Source organism: Barbatula barbatula, assembly GCF_947034865.1.
Source record: "Barbatula barbatula genome assembly, chromosome: 25".
NCBI classification, from domain to species: domain Eukaryota; kingdom Metazoa; phylum Chordata; class Actinopteri; order Cypriniformes; family Nemacheilidae; genus Barbatula; species Barbatula barbatula.
In genome coordinates, this window is record NC_136788.1 from 13,533,147 (window position 1) to 13,561,002 (window position 27,856).

Below are 27,856 nucleotides of genomic sequence, written 5' to 3' on the forward strand. Positions count from 1 at the left end.
AAGCCAATGGTCTCTGGAATACAAGGACGGAGACAATGATGTTTACTGCCATGGTATGTGTGTGTGTTTCGCAGTGAAAATCGTATTCATCGAAAACACATTTTGTCACATATCAAACAAACAAAATAAGAGGCATAAGGGAATTCAAAGGAAGTTCGTTCAGATCAAAATATGGACATACATTCTATGGACATGTGAAAAGAAACATTAAAATATTATCAAAATATTTATAGAATTTACTCACCGTAACAGCACGCCAACTAAAATCATCTAATCAGGAAATGAAATAATTTAACATACTGTCGCTTGTGACACTGAAATTTACATTATATACATTCGTTTTTTTTAAATAAACTCCTTTGTATTGATTAGTGGTTCCTTTGCTCCTTCAAGTTAATCCATTCGCCCCTCATTGTATTTAAAAGCCCTGTTGGATACTTCCAGCAGAGTCAAAGAGAAGATCCGGCCAATCAGAGCGTAAGGCTTTTTCACCAAAAAGTCCTTGCCGGTCGTCTGACCTGGCAATGGCAAGCAGTCGCATCCCACAGGTGAGATACCCTCAGCGAGAAACATGGCAGACGTCCACACTTGGAGGAAGAAAAATAAATAAAAATATATATTTTTATAAAATGAAAAACAACCACAAGGGATTTTTCTCAAGCAGTCAGGAAACAAAAACAAATTTTTTTTTCCCATATTTTTGAGGAAAGGGGGTTTTCCTTTGTTCTTCCTTCAGAGTTTAAAAGTAGGCTCTTCTTACCAAAACCAAAGGAAAAATGAAAGAACTAGCGAAAGACTTCTCTGCTGTACATGTTCTATGCAGGTAAACAAAATGTAAAAGTGCTTTTTAAAGACTGTTATTCAGTGTATCGAAAGAAGTAGCAGGCACTTAAGTCCATCCCCATGTTGTAGGTGTCTGACAGTGAAGCAGTAAGGTACATGTTGTTTTTGGGTTATTCCCAGGTTGTTCCTCTTTTGGATAGACGCAGACGGACAAATATAATCCCAACAAACACTAGCCCAGGATATCCAGGTAGACGGGTGTGGCTTTGCCCAAGTTATAAAGAATTTTCTGGATGTCTTTGATGTTTAACCGCTGCTGTGGTTCCCTCTGCCAGCATCCCAGCATGATGTCGTACACTTCCTTGAGACAAATTCGTGGCCTTTCCAGTACGCGTCCTTGTGTAATGCATTCGATTACCTGTAGAGAGAGAGGGAAGCATTGTGAATACTTCTGATTGGCTGATAGTACTGCAATGCATCGTGGGTATGGGCTCAATCATTATAAGCAGAATTATAATTTCTGCAAAATAGGCTTCTCTCTATATTAACCAGCGTACTTGAAGTCAGACACTGAAATTACTTGCTGACAGTCTGGCAGTAAAGGAAACTGACTGATCTACCACAGATCTGATCCCCCTCGTAACAGTTTGCTGGTTCTTTATAGAAAACATCTACGACCTGTCTATTACGATAAACAAAATACAACGTCTCATGGAACTCGAGACATCTGAACGGGTAGACAGCTTTATATTGACTTTTGGAAGAGACAGATAATTGTTTGTTGTCCCTTGAGTTCACCGCTCTGACTCCAGCTAGCGACTGTCTGTGTTCTATTGACGGATACTTTGATTTAGTTTCACAACATTCTGATGCAATACAGTAGCCACAGACCCTCCGGCAACAGAATATGGAACGCTGGTTGTCATTGGTATTCAAGTCGCCTTGTCGGCGTGTAATACAAAGCACACATCTTCTACACATAAATCGTCATCCACTTAAAGATTATAATTCCCAGAGTTGATATTGATAATCTATGTGTGGAGTGTTTTATCCAGCAGTGACTTTTTGTATGCAGAGGGTTTGTTTTTTACTTTTCACAACTTGGAACTCCGAAGTGCCAAAGAAATGTCAGAATTTCCAGCTGTGTCTTAGAACGATGGAAAACATGATTTCCTTTCAGAGATGCTGTCTGGTTTATGTTGTTCCTGCATGCTGGAATTTTTGTTTATAAAAGTGAATACCACAAAAAAACTGGTGAGTTAATTTGCAAAAACTAATTTTAATTGTTTTTTGTTTTCAAACATTTAAATAAACACGTTTTTACCGTGCATTCCAAGTTAATCAAATTTATTTAATTAATTTAATACATTTAAGTAATTACAACTTAAAAATACAGCTAACTAATACCAAAAAACAATAAACACATGATAGCACAATAAAAACATGATTTATGAAAATCATTTTTTTGCGAATTAACTCTATAAACGACCAACAAAACATATTTTCTATTTTTGGATCAAGATTTTCTATTTTGTGGCATTATTATCATTCTGTCATTTTTATTATATTTATAATTATGCACATTCGAACCCCAACAGTCTCATTACTGCAATGCATCTGGATTTCTTTTAATTGTAATTCCCATTATACTCATTAGACTCTCATTACTGTTATTCTGTATTTATTTGAATTCACATAAACTGCGGTACTACCATTGCGTATTAACACTTTACAATTTGAATGATGCATCTAAAATAATATTTTGTATTACAGTAATGAGAATTTTTTATTGGCTTGGGGTAATGATATAGGTAATGACATGTCCCCACCACTTTTTGGAAGAAATTAAGAAATGCTTGCTGAAGGTGTGTATTATTTAAGGGCCATTCACATCTAAAACTTGTGGAAAACGCAGGATGCACCGCTTTCTCAACATTTCCCGTTGCTCACACTCGTACGTTATATTTGCGGAAGACAGAGAGCCACGACTTCAGAAACGCGGCCAATATAAAAATGTGTGCTTGCTTGTACATCCAGTGCACAAAAACGCATAAACGAATGAACAAGTGACATTTATAGTAATAACAATAAACTTTTTTGAGTAAGGCATCGCAACAGCCAAGTGACCTTCCCCAAACGACAGTTTGGGAACCACATATTGTGAGAGCTGGAGTAGCCAATGGACGGACCGCCCACTATATATAAGTATTCCCAACGAGTTACTACAGAAACAATTTATTAAAGTATTGTTTTTTGTGATCTCTGTCCCCACCACTTTTCAAAACAAAGTTATGCCACTGGGTAATGACAATGGGGGATGTGCTTCAATAAACAATCCCACAATACAAACAATATTAATGCTCCTACAAAGCCTCTTTCATTCATATAAAATATAATTTCTAACGTCTTCCTTTTGCTTGCGGGGAGAAATATAACCTAAACAACCCAGGTTTTATGAGATTTTCCTTTAAAGCGCATTAGTTAATCTATTTATGATCTTACTTCATGACTTCCTATCTGATGTGAAAAGAAGCTCCTCTTTTCATAACAAAAACAGCCGCTGGCAATGTGATGTAATTAAATTTCTCATATTGTACACATTGCATCCCACTAAGATCAAAGTTTTGTTTGATTTGGAAGCATTAAGCCCGGGAACACCAACAAGTATTCTAGAAGCTATATAAAGCTTTAACTGTAGCTACATGTAATTGTGTTTTAATAGTATTCATTAAGAGGCACATCCGAAAAGGTAAAAAATAATCAGACAATGGAATTTATTTTGGAGCAGCATCTTTGTGTGTGTGTGTGTGTGTGTGTGCGTGCGTGTTTGTTCGTGTGTGTGCAGATGTTTGGAATGTAACATTGAAAGGAATAATAGGAGAAAATGAAGCAGGTTACTCATTAATGCAGTACACAAGGGAGCGTATAAGCCAACAAAGCATGTACCTCCTGTTCCTTTCTTAAAGGCAAATCGTGTTCAGGACAAGCCTAAGTTGCCTTCTATTTTTTATATGACTCAAGGGAAAACCATTAATAAAGAAATAAAAATATCCACATTTTCCTTAAATCAGCATTTCTAGATGCACTGTGGTCATTCAAATTCAGTGTCTGTTGAATTACAACAAAATCAAACAAAGTGACAAAGTCATCCTACAGCAATGGGAAAGACTGACAGCCTGACAAGATGCATGAAATCTGTGATAAAAATCCAGGTTATCACAAAAAACGTTAGAATTTTTATCTAAATACATATTACAGTTGCAGTATTTGAGGTCTGAAAAAATACAGAGCATCATTTCTGTTATTTTCACCTGTTTCTCCAGTTAAGATTTTCAATACACACAAACCGGCAGTGTTCATTCCAGCTTTGGTTTTTGACATACCTCGTTATTTGCAAGCTGAAACCATGGCTGCTTTCCATAGGTGAAGATCTCCCAGAGAATAACGCCGAAGCTCCACACGTCACTCTCCGTTGTGAACTTCCTGTACATGATGCTTTCTGGTGGCATCCAGCGGATGGGCAGCATGGTGTGTCCTCCCACCTGTTGCAAATCAAGATTTGGATTCATAAAGACTTCCCTTCTACCAATTTTTATTACAAATTATATTTTTTGTGTGAAAAGTTATACTGAAAATGTTCTCTTTTTCCCCTCACTGACAGCATGTGCTCAAGCTGGCGCGAGCTCCACCATCCAGGTATGTGCAAAACCTGGTGAACCGTGTCTTCCCAGCATGACTGAAAATGTTCCAAAAGCACCTTGTGCGATTCGATGGAAGTACAAAACTCATACCTATCTGAGGTCAGGTGTAAACATGGACAATTTGCATATTCTGTCAGTGACTTCGGAAATAGTGTGAAATCGTAAAGGGATAGTTCACCCAAAAATTTTAATCTGTCTTCATTGATTCAATCTTTCGCAGTATACACGAAGATATTTAGCAGAATGTTGGTAACCAAATAATGCCGATGCCCTTTAACTGGAATTGGTTTTGTGTCCATACAATGGAAGTCATGGGGGTCTTCTTTTGTGTTCTGCAAACGAAAGAAAGTCATACAGGTTTGGAATGACAAGAGGCTGAGTAAATGATGATATAATTTTCATTTGTGGGTGAACTATCCATTCTGTTGCTTTGCAAGTTTTAAATACAAACAGAATAGTTTAGGTAAATACCAAAAGAAACCATTGAAGATGAATGAGATGCAGGAAAACCAAACATATCCATTAAAGGAGTCCGATTCAACCCATCAAACTACATAAGTAGAGTCTCCCTTCAGGCTGGATCATCGATTGCAACAATAAAACATAAATCATCTTCGCCATAAGCCGACATCATACTGGATTGAGAATCAATTTTCTCTTTGTGTCTGTTGCCTCGTGTTAATTACAGCCATGCCAAGAAAAGCACGAGTGACGTTTCAATGGCGGCCATGTGGTTACTGCGGCTTTCAAATGGTAAGTGGTGACCGTGTATTAATTACAAGGCTCATTAGTGCGTTGATCACATGAGGGTCAGACCATCGACTTCACACAAAATTCAAAGAAGCCTGCCATGTGCTGTACACTCAAGGTCCCCGGAATACAAAACACGGCCGTTTGTGTATTCACATATTGATCTTGTGCTTTTATTTTGTAAAATGCGTTAATGTCTACCCTGCAAAAATTGTAGTGCGATCAAACAAGCGCAGAAAAGAACATAAATGTCCATTGGCTCACGTCCCACGATGCCCTGGCAGGCGTGTATCCCTGGCAACGGCGGTTTATTCTGCACATGGCGAGCAAAAGAATGACAATTTAAGAATTAGGAAAATTTGACTGTTTTCTCGTTTGATGATTTGATTGTTTATCGAAAACACACACATACACGAATGCACACAAATATCAGAGGGTCTCGAAATCATTTCATGGAGTGATGTTCAAAATAATGAGTGCAAAAATATGAAACGACGATGGCATTAAGAGTACTTTTATTACAATCCTGTGTGTTTTTATGTCAGTTTAACGTCATTAACGCATGATACGATAGGACAATATAAGACGTGTGTGTGTTAATAAGCCATGCTTCTCTGCCTCTCACTGCAGCCAGTTTCTCACAGAGGAGGAAGATGTCCCACCGGCTCCAGTGATGTGTGGCAAATGTCCCTCCCCTCCCTGGATCTCAATGTCTGCCTCCAGCCTCTGCCCTTTAGGAAGCGTAAGCAATATGCCGGTCCTGCTGCGGTCGAACAACGCTCCTCTTGTTCCGCGAGATGGAGTTCAGGGTACTGCTGGGTTGCTGGTAGTGCTCCCCGTGCGTGGGCAGGAACTGCTCCCTATGGCCACACCGGGCTGCTCGTCTGGCTAACCCAACCCACTTTAGTGTTATCGCATTTTGTGCCTGGAGAGTCAGCCGGGGTTGAAGGCAATAAAGCTATGAGCATCAGCAATGGACAAAATGGCAAACAAATTGTCTGTATGGTGCTAACATCGACACAAGGCAATTCGTAACTATTTTAAAGGCGGATCATTTTTATTATAGTACTACGATATTTTTTTAGCTTTTGTATTGCTTTGTATTTGCATGATTCAAATTCAGGCTACCACATATTGCACATATTCTGTATTTTGTATATCAAGAGACTGTTTCTTGAGTGTTAAATGAATCGATTGCACGGATTGAAATTTCATTTTTCCCAATAGCATTGCCGGATACCTCCTTGCCATCTTTTGCCAGCGACTGCATGCAAATCAGTCTGCGGGGCTTCGCGGAGATCGGAATGAAAACTGGCAGGGCGGTGACAAAAATGCCAACGCAATTTAAAAGGGCACCGATGAAAGGCAACACAATTAACGTCTAAAGGAGGGGGATGAGGGATGAGAATCGCATAGCGGTAATTAATGCATATTACAATCAATAGCATGTTTGTTCCAATAAACGGCTGATGAGATATGATGTCATTAAAACAAGACATTTAGAAAAAATGACAGCATTAGGAAATGTGATTAGAATTCGAATCATTTTTAGATCTTATTTAGCCAGGGCTTGGGTTTTTAAGACAACTGTGTAATGGAAAAAAAAAGACGTACAGTAATACAATTTAATTCTGAAAAACTGAATTTTGCAACTTTGCTCAGCTTTAGTCAGGTTTGGAGGCTAGCAAGAAGTCGAAACGCTTGTTTACTTTGTCATTGTCCTCACCGCAAATGTATTCTGTCAAACAAAACCCGAGGGCCTTCAAATCGACCACCAGCACTCCTCCATGTGCAAATAAGATTATACTCCACAATCAAACCAAACATGGATGCAGGAAGCCAAGCTCCTGATGAATACTGACTCCAGGCTAACCGGCTTCTTTCTTTCTTTGCTTCTGGAGAATGAACATCATTGTGTCACCAGGGCTTTTGGTTGCTATCTTGGTTCCTGGAGGTGGAGGTGTACGTGTCTAAAGCAGTTAAGAGCTACTAAACTCACAGCTCTGTCAGGGACCTGCAGAGTCTGGTCGGCTCTCTCACATAAACATCTTTGAAGATTTACGTCCTAATAGTGATAATAGACATGTTCTAAGCCACTATAGACGTTTTCATCGGATCCACACGCCTGGCCGGAAGTTATTTTATATCAATATTGATTTATATCATATTTCTTTCAAATTAAATAAAAACTTCTCAACAGTTATATATTCGTTGTGGAGGTTAAGCTTGGACCACATAATGTTTGTTTATGTTGTTGCTGCTGAAACCGTCTATAGGATGACTATGAAGCTAATGCTAATTATGACGCTGGGAAACTTAAGCTAACTGAGTTCAATGCTATTGGAACGCTTATGGATTCATAACTTTTGCACAAGGTGTGTGCAAACAACCTATTAATCTGTACGATGTGAAACGTTAAAACCAACTCTAATACTAACAAGCACAAAAGCAGATAATGCTAAATCTCACTACGAATAAACTAAAATATACAAATGATTAAAAATTACATTTTGTTAGTACACAGGACGCATAGGAAACATTCGTTTTGGGATCAACTCACAATTGATTCCAAATTAAACATTTTAAAGTTAAAGATTACGATGTTACCATTGTTAATGCTATACAAATAACTAGAAATAACATTGCATAAAAAAAAACACTGCATCTTTTTTTGTGACTTCTCGGTTGGGCAAATGTCCAAATGCCCCTTTATTTGTTATTTTGAAATGATTGATTGTAGAATTGGTCCTTCAGGAAAGAGTCCTTGAGGCGCTATATAAATTAAACATATTATTATTATTATTAAAACAAAGTCTACTCTGTATGCTTTGGGTATTTCTGAGATGGTGCCTATATGAAATATAAAATCCCTGAATCACATTGCTCTGTATATAAAGTACAGTGGCATTTACCCATCATCATAATTCATTTATATTAAAGCACTGAAATTCTATGAATTCTATTAGATTAACTAACTTCTTTTCTGTATATTATCTTCCTCGCTTTAACCTCAAAGTGATTCGTGAAGGACCAAACACGGCTGCTCATCTTAATGCATAAAAGCAGATTGCCCCGGCGTGCAGATATTTGGATTGGCCTGTTCATGTGATGGTTTGGGTAACTTTCTGTTTGTTCAGAGGAGAAAATTGATAAATAATAATAAAATAATATGAATTCTTTACATTTATATAGTGCTTTTCTGGGTACTCAAAGCGCTTTACATGGAAGGGGGAATCTCCTCAAGCACAAGCAAAGTGCCGCATCCACCAGAATGATGCGACGGCAGCCATATTGCGCCAGAACGCCCACCACACACCATCTTATTGGTGGAGAGGAGACAGCATTACAAATCAATTAGTACATATGGGGATGATAAGGAGGCCATGATGTATAGATGTGAATGGGCGAATTTGGCCAGGATGCCAGGGTTACACCCCTACTCTTCCTCGAAGACTTTTAATGACCACAGAGAGCCAGGACCTCTTTTGTGCTGCAGAGAGCAATCAGCCATCTCACAGTGCCATTAAATGAAAAGTCGCAGAATATATTAAGTGAGATGCAATGGACTAACTGACATTTACTGTTAATGTACCATATTTTCTCCATTGCAACTATAAGTGATTCTCTGGGCAGTGCAATAACCCTTGTCACCCAAAGGCTCTGCATTTAAAAATCTTTTACTTTTGAGGCACAGCAGCTCTTTTTGCTTGCTGCTTTTTATCTATTTCCCTTTCGAAAAGGAGAATAAACTAAGAACGCGACCTTCTAGCGCTGTTCATTTGAACACACTTGCGTTGATTTAACACCCAATGTGTTTCAATAATCAACCTACTTAAGTACTAACACTGCCAAAAATGTACTGTGTATAAAACACAATCTGCAAAGCACAATTTCCCATCTTGAAGGTTAGGGAGGATGCAGGCGTACTGGACATGTACAGCATCACTCCACCCACCATCGTGATCCAAGGACCTGGATCGGGTACCCGCTACGATTAACATAATATTAAGTCAAATCTGCGTTATTACCAGTTGTTTATCTTGCTCTATGACACATTGTCCATTTCAGGCATCAAGGTTTGGCATTACTCTCACAGGCACATGCCAAGGCATCTACTGTAAAACATTAAAACAACTTAACGTTTGGCTCTCGAATCACATTGTGACTTTGCAGTGACACAGGAAAATTCTCATTTACCTTTAGCGACTAGCATTCAAAGCGGTGAGATGAACGATCATGTACGAATCAGCTTAATCTAGTCGAGCGCGAAGCCAGCTCTTTAAATTCAGCGTCACCTCATTCATCCTCTTTTTGAGAGCTAAGTGAAGACATACATTTTAATTCATTTAGGACCCTCATCTTATAAATTGGACCCTCTGTCATCTGGGCCAAAGCTACAGAAAGGAGCGTGTCTGTGTCAAGACAAGATTCTGAATGAGGGTCGAATGCAGAAGTCGTTGCCGAGTGCAAATGGGTTTTAAGGATGTTATTGAGCTAACTAGCCCAAATAAATCTGAAAACTGGCTAACGGTATGAAATGACTCTCGAATTTAAAGTCACAATCCTTAATTTTTACAGAAAAATATGGACGTACAAATTATTGATGCAAAACGGGAGATTAGCAAAATATGAATATTGTAACTTGTTTCTTCTTCTGGATAATTTTTTTCCAATTTGTTAAATCATTAGACTGTGTGTATGACAAATATTTAAAAGTTTAATATATAATAATGTCAGAATTAAAACGGCATCTTTAAATATGGTGAGTTTTGTGTCCTTAGATAACAATTTGTTATGACTTTAATCTAGGGAGTGTGAATAAATGTTCATCTATTCATCTAAATTCATCTAAAATTAATTTTTTTTACATTTAGTTCATAAGACGACATGAACAGCGATGAAGTTAAAATATTTGGTTCAACTTGTGCAAAAGCTGCTAAATATATAAATATTACAACTCGTGAAAGAGTTCAAAACAAGCAATTGTTAGCTGTGCTATTATGAATCCACCATAAATCACGATCCAAGACAAGAAGTCAATTTGTGTTTGTTAATATTTGATGATTAATCAAGCTCATTTTTAACTGTACCTGCACATTATGAATGCAAGAAAAATACAACAACAAACAATCTCAGTCCAGCATTAATTTAGACCTTATTCAACTTTAATGCTATGTGTTTTCTATTAACTTTAATCATAAACTTTTTATGTCCCTCATATGAATCCACTCTTACCCGGTAGTAATCCGTGCTGTAGATGTCTCTTGACATTCCGAAGTCTCCGATTTTCACCAGCAGGCCGTTGCCCACCAGGCAGTTTCGTGTTGCAAGGTCACGGTGGACAAAGTGCTGAGACCCCAGGTAGACCATCCCTGATGCGATCTGAGTGGCTATATGCAACATCTGGGACAAACCCAGTTCTCCATTGGTCTGAAGTGGCTGACCATCCACAAGAATCAACGCGTCTGGACCATGAGCTCTGTAAGGACACATGAGAATATTTTAGAACCAATGCAATTTATTCAATAAAGACAACATAACAATTATATTACATAAACATTCTTATGGTCGTTTTATGTCCGTGCAATAAACATTAAAGTCGTTGAAATTTTTCTTTTTTCCCTTCATCACCCACAACCAGTGATCTCTGCGTATGCAAAATAACCCTGTACGATGCAATTTGCATTCCTGCCAGTTTTCTCTGGCCCTTTCATGAAATCTTCTTACAGTGTCATTACGTATCAAGCAGTTTTGACGACACCTGTTATCCCCCATAATCCGGCTAGCAGGACAGAGAAAGCAATTTCTGCTCCGACAGCGTCTTGTCGGAAACAATGTACACCTGTGTATCCACTTCCTGTCGCTTGTTCAATCCCTCTGTGGAAAGTTGTAACCTATCAATCAAGATCTCATGGGCCCACCTGACATCACAACGCTATATTTTGCATTGTTATGACAGGCTACTGTGTTTAAATTGTTGTAGTGGAGTAATTCTACTTAAAAGAAATAAAATAAAATTCCACTGTGATTTGATCAGATTGATTATTATTATTAGTGCATAAGCAGCAATTGCAGCACCCACACACCTGAGAAACTTGTTGAGGTCTCCATGCTTCATGTACTCAAAGACCATGATGAGCGGGTCGCCGTCCACACAGACTCCGTAAAACTTCACGATGTGCTCATGCTGAAGGTTGGTGAGCAGTTCAGCCTCTCGCTGGAAATCTTTCCTGGCTGAAAGGGTGGGATCCTTCAGCGTCTGCAAAAACAACCCAACAAGACAGACGGTTTATTTCCCAGTAAACACAAAACTAGCTACTCAAGTACAAACTGACCAACAGTAATTATGCTTATTTGCTGGCAAGAGAAAATTAAAGTATCCACAGAAATTCCAACCTGCATGCATTAGAAAATGTACAACAATTGCAATGGCATTAGAAAAAGTGTTTAACTATATACTTAAATGAAATGCCACCGGAAATTGCAGTTTTGTGATTGCGTAACATATTTATAATTATACAATTAATCAGGTGAATGAGATTAACAGCGTTAAGAAATGTGCTTTCTATAAATAGCATCCGTCTTTATGTTGTATTTATATATATTTGCGTTAGTGCTGTCAAACATTTGTTTACGACTCATCGTATGCAAAAAATGTGTAATGTGTATAAACATTTGTATATAGTTTGTATTATATATAAATATTTTTTTATTTAAATGAAATATTAAAATTAAAAACGCATGCATGATTTATATACATAGATATTATACACAATACGCGCATAAACAGTATATTATGTAAACAAAAACTTTTATTTTGCATAAGATTAGTCACGAAAAAGCCCTAATTTGGGTATACAGAACCTTATGTGTGCATTTTAGCTATACAACAGCAAACAATGACGATTCCGAGCGTTTTTAGAAAGTGCATTCAAATACATAATCAAAATGTACATGACTTGTGCGTAAATGGCTCATACATTGTACGGGATTTCTGAAGTTCACTAAAGAAACAATGTAATAAAGTTGCTAAAGTGCATTTAGTCATTCAGGTGACAGCAACTCACAACACTTCATACACTTTACAGTATAATGCATTCTCTGTCATTTTTAATGCACACTTTAATGGACAGACCAATAAATCCAGCGCACCAAAACCACAAGTCTTGGCAGAAAGATGCACAACCAAACCTCTAAATGACCAACACGACGACTTTAATTGCCTCCTGTGACCCTCTCTGTCTTCCAAGAGATGAAATAGTTTCCTGGCCATATCTGTCTTTTTGTCAGAGCATGTCTAATCTTATATCACGTCATTCAAGAAAAAATAACCCCCCGCGCAGTCTATGTCCTTGGCCATGATATGTCAATTGTTTCCCTGTCCCTTTCTCTGCCTCACGATGCACGTTTGCGAGCAATCGCTCCTTCAATTATATGATAATTGCGTTTCGCTCGCAGACCTCGCAGTTTAATTTTAATTACAGCTACCGTGGGTTAATCTATATCAGGCATGGCGAAGAGGGGGATGCGTTTTGGATGGATGGGGGTACCGATTCACAGATGGCAAGGTATCTGTCCCTATCCATAATGCTTTATTGCATCTATGTTGCTAAATTGGCCCCCTGCACAGGCTGTGGAGAGCAAAGGGGGAAATCCAGCAGCACCTGAGAGGCTGTCACTAGAAATCGGGGTTGGAGGTCTCGGGCATCAGGTGGAATTGGGAGATGACAAAGACAGGAGTGAGGTGTGGGCAGATCTTTGGCCAAAACAACAAGGAAATGTTGACCTGTGTGAGCTGGATGCATTTCAAACAACAGCTGGTCTAATGGAGCTTTATGAAGCCATGTGCTACTCCTAACCAAGTCCCAGAGGAATATTTCATTGCTCAGTCATAACTAAACAATAGTATCAACAATAAAAAAATCGCCGACAAAGCGACTTAAGTCTGTACTCTAAGAACCTACTTTATACATTCAAATGAATTGATATTGAATCAAACTGAATTTTGGAAGAAATCAAACTGTGAAATGTGTCAATGCCCTGCCTTATGTAAAACACAGTGGCAGCAGTTTGACTATGACTATTGATGGAACCCAGAAACCTGAAGGAAATAATGTCTTTGTTTTACTTATTTATTAGTTAAAATAGGTCAAACTCAATATTTTAATTAATTGCAAGAACTGAATAATCTACCTAAACTACGAAAACAATCGACGAGGAGTCGAATAATCGTTCCAATAATCGTTAGATTAGTCGATTATCGAAATAATAGTTTGTTGCAGCCCTACTCGGGAGACTTTAAAGAAAAAAAATTCTGTCTTCATTTTATTCAAATCCTGTATATAAGTTAACAAAACAAAAGAAGATATTTTGAGAAATGTCTCAAGGTCCATACAATAGAAGTCAATGGGGACCAATGTTGTTTGGTGACCAACGTTCCTCAAATTATACAGATGAAGACACTTTGAAGAACGTAGGACAGCAAACAGTTCTCGGCCACTATCGGCCACCATTGTATTTTTTCCTACTATAGTAGTCAATGGGGAACAAAATCTGTCTGGTTACAAGCATTCTTCCAAATATCTTGGTCTGTGTTCATCGTAACAAAGACATCTATACAGATTTGGATGAAGTATCTCTTTAACAACAATTTTCAGTTAGTGTCTTTGGGTCCGCTCCAAAATTCTTCCAGAAATGAACTTTAAAGGCATGTGAATGCAAAGATTTGCTCTTTATTTCCAAAAGCAGCTCTATCCGTGTGTCTTTGAGTGTGCTTTAATATGGTTAACTCAATGCTGATCAGAATATCAATTGAAGCATCCATATCTCATTTGTTGAGTTGCTTCTCGGGGGAAGCAAGCATTTTAAACATATGACGTATATGTTGCAGGCAGCTAACGCCAATTTTTACACATTCTGCGCTTGATAAGGACTTCAAATGCAGTGTGAGACACAAAAAACAAGCGTTCTTTAGTCAACAATACCAGGATTCACACATATAACTGCTGGCTATTTTGCATGTGATGAATAGCTGTCATATACGTTAACATGTGACTAATTTAAAGTTTTTAATACTGGGTGATGGAAAATTCAGAAATCTATATAATAAAACACTTCCAGTATGTCAATCATTTTGAACGTCCGGGTTTGCAGACTGGCTGACATGTCTTTAGAGGGGGCGGGATGAGACGTTTGACTCATACTTCAAAAGTAATAATAAATAAATAATGTACGAAATTGCCAGCATCTTCCATGAAGTCTTCAAACATTGACATTTCCAAACGGACAGACTGTCTGCTTATAGATCAGCATTGAGTCACACTTCAACAGACTGCCTGAGCTCGCTGAATGCCGACTCCTTTGACCTTGGTGGACGGACCTGTGCGGTAAAGCAACTTAAAGCATTATCCAGCCTCTGTCTGCCCACAGCAGTGACTCATTCCCTGTCAATGACATGGAGACCAATCATACCCCTGCAGTATCTTTAAAACCCCCCAAACATTATATCACTGCCAAATATTAAACACAACTGTAGGTGATCTCTCCTCCTTGAACGGCCGAGCTCCATCTCATCATTGATCTTAGTCAACAAATCCTCCACCGCCAGGCTGTCTAGCGATCGTTCCCTGAACGAAACCCCTCTTTGCCGGGCACAGGGGGATCAACTTTATATGTCAGATAAGGGGGGCTGGACGAGGGGCTTGACCTTTCGAATGAATCCTGCGTAACTAGAGAGCGAAATGGCCCTGCTGCGATGGGCCGATCATTTCTTACCTTGACAGCCACTAGCATTTTGTCCTTAGTGGGGCTTAGGTTGTAGCACTCTGCCAGGAACACTTTCCCGAAGGCCCCTTCTCCCAGTTCCCTCTTGAGCACAATGTCTCGCCGTTTAATGTGCTGTACATCTGAAAGAGAGAAAGAGAGAGAGATTAAGCGGATTGTGTGACAATCTTTCTGGAGGTTATTGCTTTAAAACTGTGATCGAGAAATATATTATTTGGGAGTTGGATTCAAGTCGACTCGACAGAAAAGCGGTCCAAAAAATACATCAAATAATCTCCCATGGAAAGCATAATTTCACACTAAATATTCCATTTGTCTTCCAAAAGGTAACGCAAGGTCATGTAGCCTTTGATGAACATGATGCATCGATGCTACACTTTGATGTACTTTATAAGCGATGTACTTCAACTTAGATGGCTGCTGTGATCTCGAGTGCATTTCATTTAACCGGCTTGCTAAAACATATGCCCGCCGTATATGTTTACACCACGCACATCAGAAAGAGGTAATTTGCATCGGTTTTCTCAAAAGCTTTGCGTGGGCTCTCACCGGGAGCTGTGTTATCAGATGACTCCTAAATACGAGAGATCAGGTGGATTTGCCCCTCAAACAGCGATGAATGAAGCCATGCTTGGTCTACCGGGCAGAGTAATGGAGCAGCAACCGGTCTGCTGGCGGTTCAAGTCCCCGCTGAGCTTTACTGCGGCTCTGCCCTTGAGTGAGAAGTGTAACCTCAAACGCCTTCATAAATACCGCCGCGCGCTTCAGAAGGCAGGTAATAATCGTCCGTGATCATCGCGCGCCTGACTTTGATGTACAGATGGTCATGAAATGTTAAGAAGGAATGTGATTGATAGGACGCAATACGGCATATCACAAATGATAACAAAAGGCAACCTCAATTAAAAAGCAATAACATTACTCAATTAAATGGCATTTCTTTACTAACAAATACACCAAATTCACCCATTTGTTTGGTACAAACAATCAAAAGTATCTCATGTACGTTCTATAATTTTTTTAAAAACAAACAGTTTGGGTATTTTTTATGTGCTGTGACACGTGATTTACTGGAACACATTGATGTCGGAAGTAGGACAGTAAAACTGCGATGCTCCCATCTCCGGCTGTGTCTGAAACGTGCCAGAAATCTACGCCATTGGTGTAGTTTCAGCATTGTAAAGGAATTTCAAATAACATTGGAAACATACACAAAAACAACTGCCTAATACAAAGATGTGCAATAAACTAATTTGCTGGCTAGTCACGAGTGCTGTGGGTTATGTAGCATTCAGCAGGCTACCACGATCTGGCGTATGTACAGCATCCACAACTGCAATCCAGGCACTGGCTCTTTGAAATAGTGGGCTTGTTTACACAGCCTGTCTGGATTTATGCCCGTTTATAACTCTTTTCTCCATTATTTGATCATCATTTAATGAATTTGTGTTGCAGTTACCGCCTGCTTTTGCTGGTGACCGTTGGGCAACGTTCATTTGGCATAGAATCGTTTTAATTTATACAATAAATCTATAAACCTAATTTACATTGAAGATGTGCTTGTCTGCTAAAAGCTAAAATAAACATTTCAAGTAACTAGTAGTTACAAAGCATAAAGTGCGCAATTTACAAAACGGGCCAGATTCACGAAACAATCTTAAGAAGAAAGTTACAAAAGGTAACTTGTTATGCTTGCTAACATTTTAGCTAACATGCGATAGTAAGTGCCGTTTAACACATCACATGCTTATATTTAGACTATATAAGAATGCACGGTGCTTGTTACACACATACAGTTTATTGTATAGATAAACATCTGCAATTACCACACAAGCAAGCGAGTGTAATTATTGACAAGCATATTATTTTATTCTTATGACAAAAATGAAGATGTTCTTAAAGTACCAGTGAAATCAAAAATTACAATTCCCTTTTTTTATGAAATATTGTAAAAAAAAAATTGTAAATAGTTTATCAATGTGGGCCATTCTCCTTTTAAAATGTGTGTGCCCTCATAATCTTTAGCTAAAATCTCAAAATGCACCTGTAATGACCATCCATCTAAAAGAGACCACTATGTTCTATTTTTAAGTGTCCTAATATTGTATTTGAGTCCCCAACAACAGATTCCAAGCCCAAATAACCCAGTCATGTCCTCAAAATATGCCTTAAATATCAACCAATTTCTCAAAGATCTCTAAACGGTTCCCTCCAAGCAGTTCGAAGATTCAGTTTCTCTAAACCCCTCCCTTCCACAAGCCCACTGTGCTCCGATTGGTCGGCTACCCTAGTCTGTTGGGATTTGTCTTTCCACATAGACGCACAACTACATTTCAGCTCTTGGAGGTTTATTGGTAACTTACACAAAGATTATTAGTACACAAAGAAACTAAGGTTATCTAAAAATGGCATCGATTTGTGTTGTTAAGATAATGACGTTAATGCGCTAGCCGCAATGCTGCTGTAAGAGTAACGTTACGAATCAATAGAAGATATACAGTAACCGAAGACGTCTTATTAATCACACTAACATGTTGTGATTCAGAAAGGTTTATTGGTCCAAATAAAGTCAAGCTGACCCATCTTTCATGGCGAAGTGTTTCGCAAATCCTACACTGAACTCAGTAAAATGACAAAAGGTTTGGACTATACTGCTTAGCAATCGTGGTTATTCTCTGGCTCTTTACATCATCATCCTTTGGACTTGGAAGTAAAAACAACTACATGCTTGATTTTGCAGCACACAACACAGCGTCTCCAGCTCCGTTACATGATTCAGATATCAGTCATGTTTGTGGGCAGGTCAGAGTGTTAGTGTTTCGCGGGCTCAATTCGTTACGTGTAAACATTACGCTCAAAAGATTCGCATCCGAAACGACTTGTTTGGGCGGTTCGGAGTCGACTCCTTATTTTGGGAGGCAATATCTCTATTCATCATGGACTTTTTTGATTAACAACTTTTCAGATCTTTAAAATTGTCTTTCAGTGTGTAACGTAGCTTCACTTCAGTCAATTTTGGGACATCCAGGTAATGTGGTCTTTAAATATCATATGTCAGATGGCTTGGCGGGGCATCTGTTAACTCCTCCCCTTCAACTATCAGACTGCTGCCAGTTCGATGTAAAAATGCAATGGTGGTTTTTATTCATCCAGACAAATCGCAGAGAGACGAAAGCCACGCCGACTATTTTTCTCATTAGAAATTTCATTTCACTTGGAAATGCGTCAAAATACGGAATTAAAACCCATCGCAACTTCCGGTTCACAGGGACTTAAAGGAAATATTAAGAAAAGTTTGAGAATTGCACTAACAAAATAGATAGATACTACACTGGCCCCTGAGCGTCTGATGCAGCCCTATTTGAAGTGCTTGAGCGATGGAATCCACCTAGCGGTAAACGTAGGCAGTGCAACATAATTAAATACTGTACAAAGATCCTGCTTGAAAAAAGATTTGACCAATTGACAGCAATGCAAGTAATAACAAAAAATATACTAAAAAGGGCCTTATTAGGGCTTCATTAGTATCAACCAAGCAATGTATTGTATCACATTGTTACGTTTAAAAGTAACATTTCCAAAGTCTGTTTCAAGTAAACTGCCATAGGTCTTTTGCGATATGAATAGAAACGTCAAACTGATCGGATTTAACCGCAGCTACAGACGCCTAACACGTCATGATGTAATGCGGTTCGAGTGGGTCCTTAATCTCTGTACCATCCACCTGCTTCAATTTCCAGTTCCCAGTCTGTTGCGAGGCAGCGAGCTCCATATGGCCGACAACGACAGCATCTGGTATTTACTCCAAACAGGAGTTTTGGATAAGCCACCGTCCAACATCAATACTTACTGTCCAAAGCTAGCAGCCATTCCACCATTCCTCTTACAAGACTTGAAAAAATCCAAAGCAAATATTGATGAATGGACAGCACTTGAGGATAGACTTTTTGCATTAGCTGGCAACCTCCCCGTTCTCCATCTAACCAGAGGCTCTAATCAGCAGAAACATATTAGGGACAATTTCATTTGCACAGTGTGGCAGACGTCCAATGACGATGGTAAACATTTCTGCTTCGACCGTAAGCGCACTCAATTTTACATGCGGAGGGTTTTTTCGCCGCACTGCTGGATATTAAGACATATGCATTACCTCCGAACTAATTAAAAAGCATTTGTGTAATCAGGACAGGCGAAGACGGTGAGAGCGGCTGAGACAAAGGAGAAGAGAGATGACGGCCCTGTGCTCTTTCTTTTTTTGGGTTCTCCATTTTCTCATGATTGATAGGTTTACAATTAGCAGGTAATAGGTGCACTTTCAGTCTGACGAACAAATGAAAGGAATAGTTGAATAAATTGAATTACTTTGGAGGACTTGTCATTTTGCAGCTTGACGGCCCTAGTCCCCTTTCACTTTCATTATACAGAATCAAAAAGAGGACATCGTTGAAAAAATCCTTAATAAAGACAAAGACGTATAGGTTTGGAACGACAAGAAACATTTGACAGAATTTTAATTTGGAGTGAACTATCACTTTAAGAACTGTTGTGTTTAGCCCCCGGGTTGCATTGTGAGAGGCCGCTCTTGGGAAGAGGTTGCCGTACTAGATATCACGTAGCGAGCAGCTGGGAATACAGGACAACGATTTCATCCTAATTAGGATTTTTTGTTGTTGTTGTTGTTCTCTGGCAGATGTTTAACACTCCCAATGCAAATGACACAGCAGACCAGTTCGAGGCTGATTCAGGTTCAACTGCGTGTAAATGGCTGCACGCAAACTTTCAGGAATAGGCTGGACTTGCCCTGCAGCATTTTACCTTCTCTCTGGAACTGAAGACAGCGCTAACTGAAGTTGATAGAGCACCTGTTCATTTCGAGCCGTCCCCAATGTTATTTCCTGCCGCCTGATGATTTAATGCAATTACAAATGTTTTTGTAAATAGCCTTGGTTATACGCTTTCTGAATTTTGAGAAAATGTCAAAAACGGAAGCCATGAAGAAATAAGGAAATCAAAACAGGTATCTTTTTTTAATCATGTATCAATTCACATTTGTGGGTAAAAAAACCCACACGAACCCACATTCACTGACGTATTTTAATTCTTTCTCAAATGATCTACAAAATATTCGTTTTTTTTGTATGAAAACATCAATTGAAATCAAATTAATCTTTAAAAAGCTGGATAAAAAGAGTCATCCCAATTCTAGTCATACTACTTATGTAACAACATTCTTATTTTTGCGACCAGGAATTTCTTGCCTATGAACATCGGCTAATAATGAAACACAAATGATTGACTGACTTGGTCAGTGAAAAATGAAAAACCACGTCAAGATGACTCGAAATACATTGCATTTAACTGGCCGATTTAAAGCGACTCGTCTTGCCTTAAGAGCCACATGCCCACGCTAAATAGAGCCCTGTGCGACTAGGCCACATGTGTTTGCGAACGCATCCAAGTGTTATTTCGTTCACAAGCTACACAAGCGCCCTCAAGATGCTATTAATAAAGCATGTGGGTGTGCAATCGTTTGCAGACAAGGTTAATGTACGCTTGTCTTCTGTATCTCTGCTGCCATGTGTACAACCTCTGCCTGCTATCGCGACTGACAGTCAAGAAAAGCCCCACCAGGACCTTCAGAATGGAACGCGGACGTGTTCCTGTCTGTAAACAGGCATGCACGCGTCCATCAGAAGCTTGCTGCAGCGCGGAGACACGCCCACCTGACAGTCATGTGTCTTACATAAACACGACTGCGGCATTTCACTACCCACCTCCCCCAAGAGCGCACAGCAGAGCATCTCACGGATCGGACCCTTTGTGAAAACGCATGTCTCACAGGGATGAACGCTACTCACCTGTAGGGAAATAAATCATTTGCTGTTCTGCATCTCATTTTTTATTTTATGTCACTTTAGAGGCTAGATTGCTTTTATTTACTCGACTTGTTTCCACGTTATGCTCTAGCTTTCTGGTCTGTGTGTCTCTTTGTTTGCACTTTTCTGTTTTCAACAGCGGTGCATAAATCAGGATATGGACCGTCTAGAAAAATGCTTCTATTTTGCAGTTTTGTTTATGGTTAACGGTAATGCCTGTGCGATATCCATAGGTTTTATAATTCATTCATACTTTAAAATCAGTTATATATTCTCATTTATAATTTCGGTTATAATATAATAATCTGCGGGTGTGTATTTAAACATAAAATCAATAACACACATCTTCCTTCGGAAATAACTGCATAATGCACTATACAGTAAATACATGAAGGAAAAAAATGAAAAACTGCTAGATGAACTACAACACATCTAAACTATTGCACAGAATGGATTTTGTGTAAAGATGTCCAAAAAAGTAAGAAAGAGCCACAAAGAATAAAAGGCATCAGAAACGGTCTTATTTCTCGAAACCACAAAACAGCTCAAGCTAACCTGACAAACACATGAATAAGAAATAAGGCTTAACCACAGGCGACGGCGTGTGCAAAACATGTTCATCATGTGTGCAGAGAGGATGAAGACATGAAGGACTTTGTGGTGTCGTATGTATAGAAAAAGCATAACATGAGTATTGAAAGACAATATTGAACCACGACACAATTACTAATGCACAAAGACATATGAAAAGCCAGGCTACATGCATGAGCGCGTTTTCATATTGTTTGGAAAAAACGTAAACCCCTAAAAAAGCTTCCGAATATCATTTCTAGTAGGACACATATTGCCTCTTAAGAAAAAACGGAAATTTCTGATCAATGCATATTACAAATGATTTTGATGGAAATACCCCAGAGATGAGATATAGATGCTTTTCAGACTTCAAACTGAGGAAATCAGTTATAGTCGTAAAGTTGTGTACACAAGAAAAAATATTAAAGGTCTCAATACTAACAGCACAAGATCATTCCCAGCTCTTACGCTTGTAAGTGTGCAAGCTCTGATTGACAAGTTTAAGAAAACCAGAGAACATTGAAAATCGTACGACAGAAAGTGATTATATTCATGCCTTGCCATGACCGAAATGACAGATCGATATCTGTTTACTGCGACGCCAACTAAAATACAAAGCTGTGCCTAAACGTTCTCGCATTGCAGATAAATGGCAAGACATGCGGCTTTGATCGGAGCGGCTACTCAATTACAGAATTCCTCCCGTGTTTCCATTCGATCCGAGAGGCTGGAGGAGTAATGTCCAGCCGCTCCGGCTTAGAGGGAAGGGAATTAACTGAGCATGGAACGCGTTAGTCCACAGCACGTCACATCGGCTTGGGCTTTGTGAGATGGAGTGACCTCGAGTACACGTTCCCCGGATGATTGAGCTGGACGAAACTGGGTGGGTCTGGAATGTCAAAAGCTGTCACAGTTTGTCCCATTTTTTGTGAGGACACCGTGCAATTGAGGTCTGTATTTTACAGATGATAGTATTGAAAGAAAGAAAGAAAGAAAGAAAGAAAGAAAGAAAGAAAGAAAGAAAGAAAGTGTCATGTCCAAAAAGTAACACATTTCCTTTTAAAAATTCCAACACTCTTCCTCGAGAGATGGAGACCATTCCACATGCTCCTGTCTTGAAATAGAAAGCAGGACAGAAAGAGAGCAGTCGATGACCCAAATGAACAGCAGCAAGCGGGCACATCAGAGTCTAGCTGGAGACACAGCTGGCAACTGTATGAAACAGCACACGACAAACACCAGCTTCATCTGCGAAAGATGCTGCCGGAGAGTTTCAGAGAAAGCAACATCTGACACTGGCAAATATGGGCAGAATGAGCAAAAAAACTTGAAGTTTGGTTGGTAAACAAATGGAAATGGTGTCGTGACTGGATAAAAGGGGTCGAGTTGTTTTGGTCCAAGGAGAAGGTCCAAGAGAAATGCTTACAAGCCTATATGAACCACCACAGAAAGCACGGAACGAAAAGTCAAATGAATATTTCACGAAAGACATGTAATAAATGCATTTAAAAAAGGGAAGTTTATTTACACACCCTCGAGTTGTTTCATAACTGTAAACATTTCTTTGTTCTGATATTTGGAAGAATGCTTGTAACCAAACAGTTCTTGGCCACCATTGACGACCATTGTAGAAAAAATGCCAATGGCAGTCAAAAGTGCCCCAGAACGGTTTGCTGTCCTGCATTCTTCAAAATATCTTCTGTGTTCAAACAAAACAAAGACATGAATAAAGCAATTTTTCCTGGTGACCGAAAAGAGTTTGGTTACTTGCATTCGTCCAAACATCTTTAACTGTGCTCATCAGACCAAAGAAATATATACAGATTTGAAACAACTTGATGGTGAGTGGCACTTTCATTTTTGGGTGAACTGCCCCTTTAACGAACTTAAACCTATTTGACACATGCCTAATGAATAAATGTATCAAGTTCTCCAAAACCCCTACAACATTATAATCCCAATTGCAATTTTTTGAACAACAGTGTTTTTAGCAATCCAATTTTGTTTATAAACTCCTGTGAGAGGAAGATATTTCTAATACTGCCTCAAAGGAGTTTCAACACGACTGTACTGTTTAAATTAAATCAGCTTAAATAAACAAAAAACAAAAAAACTGCTTAAATCCGCCAGATTTACATGCATTACTTACATCACTGTTACTCGTGCACGTACGAGCACGTGCGCATGTGCAGGCAGACCCTGAGCTCTCAATTATCTTGTACCTGAAAGTACATTTGTGTACCGCGATAGATTGTTTCCGGCAAGCTCTCGAGAGCTGAAAAAGCTTAAACCGTGTCTCCACAAATAATGAATACATTACTATTGAAAACACACCGGGCCAGAAGTCAACACAGATAATTTAACTACATTTATACACAAAGCAATTTGTGTACCAAACAAGGCTAATCCACGGAGCACGTGTCCCATTCTCTCTTTTGCTTTAGGTGTTTTAGATGTGGACAGAGGACGGGGTCAGCGTCAAGCACTGACGTCAGTCTCATCTTTGCTTTCAGAGCCGGCCCATTATTTAGAAGTTGATTGGGTTAATTCATTAGGTTGCAGAGGCACCGGACTAATGATTTTATTATGCGGCATATTGTGAAGGAACGGATGAGGAAAATATGATTAAGAGAGCTGATGAAGGTTAAACATTGTTGCCAAATGACCGTTACGCCACTGTGTTGCAATTAAAGTGTTTTTAATGAGTTGGGAGGGACACATTTGCATATTTACTGCGGTACAGGGCATGGGACCCAGAAGAGAACATGGCGCAAGTAACTGTGCTTACATTAGCCGCTTGTTTGTCATATGACTGTTTTAAACACAAAATTAAGCAAACAGAGATGGTTCAGCATGTTTAGAGAAACTGACTTTGTGTTTAAATGTTTTTTTTTCACCATGTTTTAAAAAAAGCTTAATTTGGTGTAACACAGATCCATATATGGGTGTAAGAGCGAATCAGAGCTTTTGGAATAATGTTGAACTTCATAACTTTGGCCACCTAAGAAACTGATGCAACTTTAAGATGCAATGTTTTACTGTGAGCTCACACCACCTGCGACACTGTCGCTAGATGTCGCTAGTCTCTTGCTACGAGGTTGTAAGAAGGCGTTAGCAAATCTCAACTTTGTCGTGTCGCTAGACACGCCCCCTTAATGTCGCCAAAGGTTACTGTCTCCCGTGTCGCAGAAAGTCACCGGCTATCCATTGAAATGAATGACATCACCTCTCTTTGTCGCTGGCGGTGTAAACGCACAGTTAAAGCCTCAGATTCCCTCGGTTCCCATAAACGTCTCAAGTTATGGCATCCGCTTGAATGGAAGAGATTAAGATACTTTGATGAGAGGAAGGGGGCATGACTTCTGGAGATGGGGGGCTAGAGCTCGGATTCGAGTCAATCTTTTGATATTGATTGCATCTGGGGAAAATTCATTTCTAGCTCATAATTTGAGAGCAGAGAGCATCTATCGCTCGCCGGCGGGATAGGGGAGGGTGCGAGGAGGTAGCGTCCCATCAATTACCCCGAAGTGAGGTGCTTTTAAACAGAGAACCCGACGCCGTCTTAGATGACGGCGATGGCCCTAATCGTTCTATCCTTTCGCTTTCATGATTTGGTATTTGGCTCCGGGTGGGATGTTGTTATGGCTTCCTGCCTTTTTGAGAAGTGTGGTTTTCTATCTATACAATGAAAGGCAACGGGAGCCACTGTTGTTTGGTTACCGAGATTCCTCAAACTATTTAATCTTACAATAACTCCAGCCCTGTCTTTTCAAACAACAAACCGGTTAAAAGGATAACTTTGAGTCCTCTGCAAACATCATGCAGAATGATTACCCCTGACTTAAAATAAAAGAGCCTTCCACGCTTGAAATCTGTTCCTTCAGCACTCATATTCCATCATTCCCTGCCCCTTTCTCTCCCATTACCAAACAGCCTCTTTGTTAATGTCCTGCAAGAAATCTAAAGCTATCATCTAATTCAAACCGACAGATGATAAAAATACGGATTCATTAACGCTTCACCGCTACAGCGCCACGAGGCAGAGGATGAGCTGATAAAATAATAGGACCTCAGACATATACGTGTCTGTCATTAGGCCAGCAGAACAGCCCAGCGTCGCACCCCCTTCAACGCTCCCTAATAAGGATTAATTACCTGCGGCGGTTACACCTGTAGCTTATGGGAGAGGGCCGACCACAAGGTGTGAGTAAAACAGCGTGTTTTGTGTGTGAACCAAAGCTCCCCATGGTTCAGTGGAGAAGGTTATCAGTCTTTTAGATTGCCTTTGCTTCTTTATGTCGAGTGGGCTGTCAGAGAAAAACGTATTAATAAAGTGCGGCGATTTAAAAAGAATGAGAAGTCTTCTGGTGATGCTTTTCATAAGTACATTAAGGATGAAACTAACTAACTTGCCTCCCTTTACTTGCCAACCTCATTATCCAACAATTCAGTGTTATTTCTCTGGTGCTTTTCAGAAGTTTGCTCCTATACAGAAATAATAAGGCTAAAAATACAAACATAAAAAACGACAAATAAATAAATAAATACACATTGATCTACTTTTAATGAACTTACTTTACCTTAACTTACAAAATCAACCAACTAGTTACGTAATGGTCAACGATGTTACTGCTTAGTTGTTTTTCCTGGTATATAGCCATTTTTTAAATCAATGAATTTATTTAATCATTTAAATTAAAGATATATACAAATATAAATAAATCACGTTTAAATGGACAAACTAAGACTTATTTTGAATAGTTTATTTTATTTATGTTTTAAAATAAAACAATGAATAGAAAAATCATTTGTAATTTATAAATTTAAACTGTAAAACCTAAATTAATAAAACAGTAAAATGTACATGAATAAATCATTTTAAATGCACATTTTAACCGCTTTAGAATTAAATATTAAACAAACAACACTAATGTTTATTTAATAATAATAAATGACTAATTAAATATAGAAACATTAAACTTTTTTATTTGAATTATTATGTTGATTAACTTGTTCTTTTATGCAGTATGATTTTGTTTTAAAGTGCCAGTTTTTGTTCTCTATACAAGCAGTCGATGCAATAAACCCTTTTATGAAACTTCTATTGTACCTTGGTTTGTAAAAAAAACACTAAAACGATCCTGACCGGTAGGGGCGTAGAAGGGTACAAAAGGTATAGCATACAAGATATAAAAAGCTTCCTATTTAAATGAGTGATACTAGAAAAGTATAAAAACACACTCGGAGCACACAGAAAAAAAGTAAAAACTCTGTTGTGAAAATACACAACAGTAGACTTGCTAAAGGATCAGAATCAGACATACTTTAATAATCCAGGGGGGATTTTTGTTGTTGTTACAAACTTCAGATATACAAACAACATATATTAAGAACAAAATATAAACATATATATATATATATAAATGCAACCATCAACAACAAGCAACTGACCAATGAACATATGATCAACTACCTCTCATTTAAAAGAACCAAAATTGCTTTTTCTGCCCTCCTTACAGGAGACAAACTGTTCAGCAATATTTTTCCTGTTTACCCTGTCCAGCTTGTCTTTATGCACATGGCACACAGCAACACTGCTAGGGTGAAAAATCATGAAGGTATTTCCGTTGTAACAACACAGACCTGCTTCCAAAACGGAGAGCCTTCTGCCTCTTCAATTAGATGTTTAAGGGGCACGGCATTATTTATAGGACGAATGCCTCCAGAGGTGAGTGAGCTTTAAGTTTGCCATGTCTTTTGTGAACAGCGCACAAAAGCAGTGGAAATGAGAACATGGCTTTGTGCAATGGGTTTTTATTGGACTTGGTTGCGGTAAATAAGCTTCTGAAAACTCTCAAGAGTGCTGTTTGGGTCCATTCAGACACTTTGGCAATTTCGGACCAAAATACTTTCTGGACTTTCTAATGGATAAGTGAGGAGGGCAGGCCCACACATTCAGAACTTCTTTAGAGAGAAGTCAAAACAAAAAAAGATTTTCTGGTATATATCACTTATTTTGGTAGAAAACATCAGAGCGGTACAGGTTTTGCACCTGCTGGGCTAAGGGCGGCTCTTAACAAGTTATTGCTTGATAGTTTTGACTAAATGGCTGGAGAAAAGTGTCCCACTACCGACCTGAGCTTCTCTCCAACAGGTTGGACGAGGTTGGCTGACAGGTTGCGAATCTCAGTGAAAGGAGATGAAGCCCAGTTGGGCGACGAGAATCTTGCCAGAGTTTTAGCTCGATAACTGTGGCCCTTCTTACATGGAAATACAAACGATTGCATGGAGACAAAGTGCCAACAGTTACCATTTAGGCACCTCCACCGCAAATATTCAAGTATAACACTATTAAACTGTCACATATAAAGTCATAGAAGTCTAGTATTT

At 38.9% G+C, this 27,856-nt stretch overlaps 1 protein-coding gene across 1 annotated transcript in view; it reads right to left on the reverse strand.

Moving 5' to 3' along the window:
- Positions 1-702: 702 nt before the first annotated feature.
- ntrk3a (neurotrophic tyrosine kinase, receptor, type 3a) overlaps positions 703-27,856 on the reverse strand; it is a gene marked incomplete at its 5' end in the record, with an annotated part of 111,933 nt that continues 84,779 nt past the window's right edge. The window contains 5 exons of the mRNA XM_079450925.1: positions 703-1,201; positions 4,167-4,325; positions 10,470-10,713; positions 11,321-11,493; positions 15,009-15,139. Coding sequence (XP_079307051.1) covers positions 1,016-1,201; positions 4,167-4,325; positions 10,470-10,713; positions 11,321-11,493; positions 15,009-15,139 — 893 coding nt within the window. The 3' untranslated portion in view covers positions 703-1,015. The remainder of the gene's footprint in view (positions 1,202-4,166; positions 4,326-10,469; positions 10,714-11,320; positions 11,494-15,008; positions 15,140-27,856) is intronic.